An 8,317-nucleotide genomic window follows, 5' to 3' on the forward strand; every position below is an offset into this window, starting at 1 on the left:
AGGTGATTCTAATGTGCAGCCAAGGTTGAGAACCACTGGCCTAGCGTCTCTCTCTTAACAAAGACCGCATTGCCTGCTTCTTACCTGAAACCCTGCATGCAGTGTTTTCACTGAGGTTATGGAGCTCCACACACAGAAAGGCATGGCCGCTGAGGGCAGTTCCAGGAGGTCTCGCTGTCGATGGGAAGGCGGGAGCTTTGTTGTTCCTGTGTGTGACTTTCACCAAGGAAGGGGGACTGGGCTGAATGTCAGCACCGGGAGATTTAATGTGGCCCCGTGACTGGGACAAGGCTCCTCGAACCAAGTCCTGCCTCACAACAGTGTCTGCATTGTTTGCCCCCCCCCCCCACCACCACCCCCATTTCCCGTTCCTGAAGAAAAATATTGTGTTTTTCTTGCAAAGGTGACGCTCAGAACAGGACTGGGCCCTGCCTGCTTTCTCCAGCCGGTGGCTCAGGCTGCTCCGCACTGGGCCAGCCTCGGCCGGAGGGAGAGCTGCCACGGGCGACAGATAATGCAGGGCCTAGCCCCGCGGGGAGGCAGCGGGGTCCAGGTGTCAGGTCGCGATGGGGCACCCCCCACTTGGCCTCACCATCCCAACAAGGCTCCATGGCATGTGTTTCAAATTAAAGTCAATTCAATTTGATTTGACTCTGGCAGTGGGGCGAGGACGTCACACGCCCCTTTGAGGTGGATGATTGGTGAGACCCTGGGGGGTCGCAGAAACCACGGCGGTTCGCGCTGGGGACTGGCAGGAAAACTGAGACAGATTGGAAAAGCGACTTTGGGCCACATAAGTGTCCTCTACTTGTTGGCAATTTATCCTCCAAATCTCGTTCAATGGTCCTAATGAGCTGGCATCTGCTCTGAGCGTCCCCGCGGCGCTGCCCGGCCCGGCCCGCTCTGCACGGGACAGTGTGGGTGCGCTCGAGCGTGAAAATGGTCTCACCCTTATTGTTCTGAATGGCTGGGCACCTCCTCCCAGCTCCAACCATAAACGAAACTGGTAACCAGTCCCAGGCTTTTTCTTCCCAGGCCTGCTCCCGAGGCGGGTCCTATCATCGCCGCCCTCACAGGCACCAAGGGGGCTCTGAAGTTGGTCTCTTTGAGGCAGTGACGTTCAAGGCCAGGATGCGTCTCTGCGGCCATGTTCGCATAGCTGTTGTCCGGTCAGTGCCGGCGGCAAGGCTGGCGTGGGCACTGAAGAAACTCCCGGACGGCCCTGGCCGGTTTGGCTCGGTGGATGGAGTGTCAGCCTGCGGACCGAAGGGTCCTGGGTTTGATTCCAGGCAAGGGCATGTACCGCGGTTGCAGGCTCCTCCCAGGCCTGGACTCATGCAGGAGGCAACCAATCGATGTGTTTCTTCCATATCAATATTTCTCTTTGTCTCTTCCTCTCTTTTCCATTTTCTCTAAAAATCAATGGAAAAATATCTTCCAGTGAGGATTAAATAAATAAATGAATGAATAAGTAAGTAAATAAAGAAATTCCAGGACAGGCGGGTGGTGCCAGGCTGGCCTCGGGCTGCAGGTTAGGAAAGAGTCACTTTGGGATCGTTGGGCCCGGCATGTGGGTCAGTGGGCAGGTCTGAGTTGGGGTTTGGGTGCAGGAAGGAAACTGGAACTACCCAGCGAAAACCGTGACTAGGAAAGACCGCAGGGGCCATGTGCCCACAAGAGGCATCTGCTGCCCCCCCCGCCCACTTCCCGCCCATAAGCCTGGCTGCAGGAGGATGTGGGGATGTCCTCCTCTAGCTCCCGCAGGCCCTCCTCACCTCTCCATCTCGGGGCCCCAGCACACTTTCTGGGGGTTGAGCGGTAATAAGGGGTGGACAGTCCACTCCAGAAGCAACCTCAAACCCCAAGTGCAGGGGCAGGGTGTGGACCCAGGTCCTGGGACATGGCCATGACCAGGGCACTGCTCTGTGCTTTGCAGACAGACTGTGCCCTATGGACTGTCCAGCTACCGAGGACACTTCCGCAGCAGGAGGTCCACAGCGCTGTTTCCGCGGAGCCCACAGCCCTCCAAGTGGACGCTGCGCTGTGCTTGTGCGGCGAGCCACGACCCCACCTGTGAGCGTTTCTGCACCGGAACCCTGGCTGTCGGCAGGTACGGTGCCCCGTCTATTTGAATCATTCCCAGGTGTCAGTGGTCCTGGGGCAGGTGAGGCCGGGGCACCTGGCTGGTGTGGGGGGGTGGCTGTGCCCTGACTGCGGTATGCCTGCTGGGAAGAGGAAGTTATAACTTGACACTGAAAAACCAGCCACAGGAAACTCAGGTGGCTTCATTAAACCAGCTCTCTCTCCACAGGCACTCAGGGGCCGAAGAACCGGACCAAGGAGAGGCAGTGCTGGCCGGCGGGGTGGACAGAGGCCCGCATCCGAGGAGGTGACGCAGCTTTCCCGGGCGTCGCACCGTCGAGGGCACGTGGGGGGGGGTGGCATCTGGCCTGCGAGGCGGCCAGTGGGAACCTCACTGCACGTGGGGTGCCCCATATCAGGCAGGCAGGGGTGCCTTTGGTAAGTTGTCTCTGGGGACAGAGCAGGCCAGGGCTGTGGACAGCCACTCCTTGCCCTGCCCCTGACCAGCCTGCCCTGCACCTTAAGAGCTGACCCCTGGCATCCCTTGTGGTATCAACACAGTGATGTCCAGCCCTGGAGCTCATTGGACCCAGCAAGCAAGCTGACCACTGCCTCTCGGAGCTCTTGCCCCTCTCCCCGGGCCCGCACAACCTAAGGTCTTATAGAAAAACACAAGCAAAACATTTCTTCTTAAAAATATATATTTTTTTATTGCTTTTAGAGAGGAAGGGAGGAGATTGATAGAAACATCAATGATGAGAGAGAATCATTGATCAGCTGCCTCCTGCACACCCCACAGTGGGGATGGAGCCTGCAACCCGGGCATGTGCCCTGACGGGGAATCGAACCATAACCTCCTGGTTCATAGGTCAACGCTCAGCCACTGAGCCATGCCGGCTGGGCAAAACAAAACATTTCTTACTTTTCAGCCACTGCCCCAGGATAGAGGTGAAGTATGTGGCTCCCAAATTCCTTTTATTATATTTTGTACCCGCTTGTCTTTTTCATCTGAGATCCTCAGGGTTTCCTGCAGCCAAACTGGATGTATGTGTCAATCTGTCGGATGACCCGCCCACACGGCTGCAATGGGTGGTAATTCATGTTCCAGGGAACAGCCTGGAGGTGGCTTGGGTTCCTACAGGGACTGATCAAGGGGAGATTAAACCATGCTCGGTATCCAGGAGGCTTTCCAAATTGGTGGCAGATCGCTCCTCGTGGCCCAGAGAGGGATCTGTCAGCATTCATAATAAAAGTGGAGAGGGAGGAGGGGGGCCGAGGCAGCAGAGAGAGGTCCCTGGGGAGCATGAGTCAGGCCCCAGCTGGTCCTGTTTTGCCTCTTTATTCTTACTTCTCTTCTCTTCCTCGCTCCAAACCCAAACTCCTCTTGGCAAGGGAGGGATGTGATTAAAGCCATCCATCCATTGCATCATTTATACATCCCCTCATGCATTTGCTCAGCAAAGAATTGTTGAGCACCTGCGACACCCCGGGCACTGGGCACTGTTCTTGATGCTGGAGACACAGCAGGGAACAAGGCAAAGAGTCTGCCTTCATGGAGCTTAAATAGTGAGGGAAGCAGACGGCAAAGAAATATATAAACTACTGGGTGAGATGCGTGCAGGTGACCAGGGGACCAGGACGGGGAGAGGTAATGCTAGGGAAGGTTGCAATTTGGGGTTGAGTGGACAAGGGCATTGGCATGAAGACCTGAAGGAAAAGAGGGGGTGAACCAGAGGGAGGGAATATCAGGCAGGAAGCAATAAGTGCAAAGGTCCTGGGGTAGGAATGTGTGGGTGTGTCCAAGGACACAAGAGGACCCTGCGCAGGAAAAGCATGGCTTTGCCTTTGCTGCTTTGGTGGCACAGGTATCCACCGGGGTCTGGAAAGCTCCCGGAAGAAGCTCCACTGGGGCAGAAAAAGTCTTTCCTCATAAACCAGGGCCCCTACTTCCTTGTAAGACTTGAGTTAGTAATCCCCAGAGTCACATTGTCAGAGGGGAGGCTGCGCTGTCCTGAGCTTGTGCTAATCAGAGATGGAACTAGGCTGGGAGAGCTGCCGGCGGCAGTGCCTGCTGGTGTGAAAGTCACACCTTCCTCCGCGTGTGGCCGGCACTGAAATTGCCGAGAAGCACTGGCCAGGAGGATCCGTTCAAAATGGGGAAACAGCGAGACATGGGGTGGGGAGAAGTTGCCTTTTTTCAGCCAGTAAAGAGACCTTCCGTAACACTCTTCCTCTTGCTTTTGCCCCCTTTCTCCAAGGTAGGTTGAAGTCAAGGACAGACAGACAGAGCCGTCTCTAGACCTCCACCATCACAGGCTTGCCCGGTGTGGGCCCCGCCTCCGCCTGCTGCCTCTGGAGCCCCCCAGGAGGCTTGCCCGGCGTGGGCCCCGCCTCCGCCTGCTGCCTCTGGAGCCCCCCAGGAGGCCTGCCCAGCCCGTGTTCCTGCCCCGACATGGTTCACATTTCTGCCTCTTTGAGGACAAAGAATGAGTCCTGCCTGGGGGAGAAAACCCACCCAGAGGGTCCTCACCTAAACAGTACATCCTTCCCCAAGAACCCCCATCCAAACAGCCGTTTCCCTCTGGGGACAGTGATCCCAGATGTGCCCTGGGCCGGCACCCTCCGGGGCCTTCCTGCTGGAGAGGGTTTGGAGAGGTCTGGCACATTTCGACTTGACTCCTCTTGGCGAGTCAGTCACTCCAAGATAACCCTGTTTGCAGGTAAACACATGTCCATCTCGTAGCTGCTGCCACACACTAGGATCCTAATGTAGAGCAGGATGTGCAGGGCGGAGCTGTGTGCCGGCACCAGGAGGGGCTGCTGTAGATTCAGTGCTAGCTGCACAGGACTCGAGGAGTTGGAGGCTTGTAAGACTTAGACAGACATGTCCAGCTGTGCTTGAAGAAGAAGAAGGAAATGGAAAAAGAAGCCTTGATGTTTGTGACAAGGAGAGACTGGTTAGCTGGGAGGGGTGGCCTGGGGAGGAGCAGCAGCGTGCGCCATGAACTTGTCTGCAGGAAGCTGCTGGGAAGCCGCCCCGGGTCAAGGCCATTAGGTGAATCCCGTGTTTGCTTTCATGAATAAATGTGGGTCTTCAGAAAATGGCTTCAAAATAAGCACCGAACACAAACTATTTGTAAATTATGTAAAGTCCTATTTATCTGTATGATTGGGAACAACTGGGAATTGTGACTCCCGCCCGAAGGCTCCCCGTCTTGTTCATCTGCGCAGTCCCAGCCAGGCTGAGGTGACTGCGTCTGAGCATGTGATTGGGTGTGAGCCCCTCCGGGGGCCAGGCCACCTGCCTCCCCTCCACGGCAGACGTGAGGACTGGCACTGGGGTGTGTGCTGAGGTCCCGACCTGGGGGAGTTTAGGGGGATGAGTGCCAGAGCGTTGTTGGCCTTGACCAAATGTCAATTCTCTCTGAGTGCCCTGGGTTCTGACAGGAGTGGAGGTGAATGTCCAGCCCCCGGAAATGGAGGGACGGTTCGCTGGCCGGCTCCTGGATGGTGTGGAGAAGCAATTATTTATTGTGCAGCTCTCCTCTCCTCCGAGTGCTTTATGCGGCTGTTCAAAGGAAGCTGCTCTACATAGAGAGATTTTACATTGTGTTCTGAACCCAAGCTCATGTTCCTTGGCGTTTGAATTACATTTTTAAAATGCAGCTCACTGTTTGGCTCAGTGGCAAGACTATCTGGGCGAGAATTCCATGCATTGTGCTAAACTCACGAAATACTGCCGAATGCATAATAAAAACGTCTCAATGTTTCCTCAGATTTGTGGGTTTTTCTCGCTGGTGTTATATGCTGGGTCTGCATCAGCGTTCCCTGGACCTCGGGGAGGACGGAGGCTGTTAGCGTTCAGGAAGTAGACTCCATCTACAGTCACATGTGGAGCCAGACGAGCGAGGGGCTGCCTGAATACGAAGGCTGGAGAAGGATTTGGGGGCCATCCGAGGGAAATAAAGCTTTCAAGGTGGTCGGGAGGAGACAGTGTGGGGAGAGAGCTGGCTGCTCCCCCGGCACCACCGTCCACCTCATAGGATGCGGGGCTTTCTCTCCTGGGCCCGTGAGGGCCAGCAGGTCCAGGACAGGCCCCAGAGCGAATAGCACGGCCAGCAGCCGAGGCGACCTCTTTGGCTCTCGGGGGCATTTTGTTGCGCTCTGCTGCTCACAGTTCCTGATAATTAGTAGCCAGGAGTGACCACATTTTATTAGATCTTCTTTACCAATTGCAATGTTCTTAAGCCTTCGAGACTTGGAAGACATCTCTGGGAGTTCGGAGTGTCAGGAAGGAGGGGGTTTTCTTCATTTTAGCCTGTCCGTCCCCCATCCCTTCCCCCCTCCCTCCCTCTTTCTCTTTTTCCTTTCTTTTCAGTCAAGAACCGGAGACCATCAGGGGCAGGGAATTGGACAGAGAGCCCCAGCTAAAGAGCAGAGAGGAACCCAGTATTCTGAGTGGGTTCATCATGTTGAATCTGAGAAAACCCAAGAGCCTCTTGATTTAATTGAACTCATTTTAGAGGATTTTGACTTTGATGAACTGATGGAGACAGGCACTAATTTATTCTGCAGGAGGCGAAGCTGCACGAGAAGCTGCCATGTTTTTTTGTTTTGTTTTGTTTTTTAAATAAATATTATTGATTTTTTTTTTTTACAGAGTGGAAGGGAGAGGGATAGAGTCAGAAACATCGATGAGAGAGAAACATCGATCAGCTGCCTCCTGCACACCCCCTACTGGGGATGTGCCCGCAACCAAGGTACATGCCCTTGACCGGAATCGAACCTGGGACCCTTCAGTCCACAGGTTGATGCTCTATCCACTGAGCCAAACCGGTCAGGACTGCCGTGTTTACGGAAGGCCTGGTCAGGGCCTGGGACCCAGAGCCGACAGACCCCGCAGACCCCAATGCCAGGGAGGGAGCTGGGCAGTTCCAGGAATCTGGTCCCAGACGTGCTGGCGTTGCTGGGATCTGGGTGGAGGCCAGAGGGGAGTCCATGGAGCTGCGAGCAGGACCGGCAACAGGATTTTCAGGGCTCTGTGCAGAAAGCAAACACAGGGCTCCTGGCTCAAAGTACTGAGGATTTCAAGATAGTGACAGCACAGCACTGAACCAAACATGGGCCCGCAGAGCACGAGGCCCTCACCTGCCCAGGCTGCACCCTGTGAGCCCTGGCAGAAAGGGCTGTTGAGTCTAGAGACCTGGCTTTGCCACCAAATCCCCGATGGGGACAGGCCTTCAACTGAGCCTCAGTGTCATCACTTATAAAAGGAGGGGGAAGCCCGCCTTGCCTGCCCCACAGCTCCATCCCAGGGTTAAATGGAAAGAGACGATGGGATGCAGCAAACGTTTTGAAACCCTGAAGGCACAGGACAAAGCTTTCCACTCTGCAAAATTTGCCTCGAACTAGTCACCAGCTCCTATTGTTACTAAAAGTTTTGCATGGAAGCACATCTTTGAACTTAGAATGTTCCTCAAAGTAATAGAATTTGATTTATCAAAATTGTCAGGATAATTACTTTTTACCCCAGAAGACAGATATTCTCTAAATCCCAAAATTCTTTTATATGACTCTTAACTATCTCAACGCTTCAGAGAGATCGAGTTACCTGTTATTCAGACCATTATAAACCCACGGGTCCTGCAGTCACTGAATATGCAATTCCTTTATTCTTTGCTGGCAGGAGCACTCAGAATTGTCGGGATCTGAGTGGTTTTCAGTGCAGGGAAATTGAGAAAACCAGGAACTGTCAGGGACCCGAATGAATGAAGGCAGCGCCCTGTTCGAGGCACGCCTCATTCATCCTTCCAGAACAATGCAGCTCTGAGCGAGTGACAAGAGGTGGGGGGATAAATGGGAGAGGCAGAGGCATTAACACTTCATGTCGGAGAGGAAGCGTCCCGTGGGACAGAGGAGGTGTTTAATGAACATGAAATTGCCGCCTCCACTCTGTTCCTTCCTCCTTCCCTTCTCCTTCCTCCCCGTCCCCGCTTCTTCCCCCGTCTCCGCCAAAGTGAAGCTACTTAATGCCAGTTCCTAGCGATGTACATGATTGTCAAGGGCCAGCAGGGCCGAGTCCGGCCCCGCATGTTGGCAGGGCTTGCACCCCCGTAGGAGCACCAGACCCTTCTCAGGGCTCCTGCTTTGCTCATCTCCCGGGGGGCACTCACCTCGTCGTCTCCACTTCTCCCTCCCTGTGGCCCTCGGGACACATGTCCCCTTTGGTTATCCT

General features: G+C 54.8%; 1 protein-coding gene across 1 annotated transcript in view; it reads left to right on the plus strand.

Moving 5' to 3' along the window:
• EDN3 (endothelin 3) overlaps positions 1-4,453 on the plus strand; it is a 19,322-nt gene extending 14,869 nt beyond the window's left edge. Inside the window, exons 3-5 of the mRNA XM_023744973.1 lie at positions 1,937-2,110; positions 2,312-2,389; positions 4,345-4,453. Coding sequence (XP_023600741.1) covers positions 1,937-2,110; positions 2,312-2,389; positions 4,345-4,381 — 289 coding nt within the window. The 3' untranslated portion in view covers positions 4,382-4,453. The remainder of the gene's footprint in view (positions 1-1,936; positions 2,111-2,311; positions 2,390-4,344) is intronic.
• The last annotated feature ends 3,864 nt before the right edge of the window (positions 4,454-8,317 follow it).

The sequence above is a fragment of the Myotis lucifugus genome, unplaced genomic scaffold (assembly GCF_000147115.1).
Source record: "Myotis lucifugus unplaced genomic scaffold, Myoluc2.0 scaffold_503, whole genome shotgun sequence".
NCBI lineage: Eukaryota > Metazoa > Chordata > Mammalia > Chiroptera > Vespertilionidae > Myotis > Myotis lucifugus.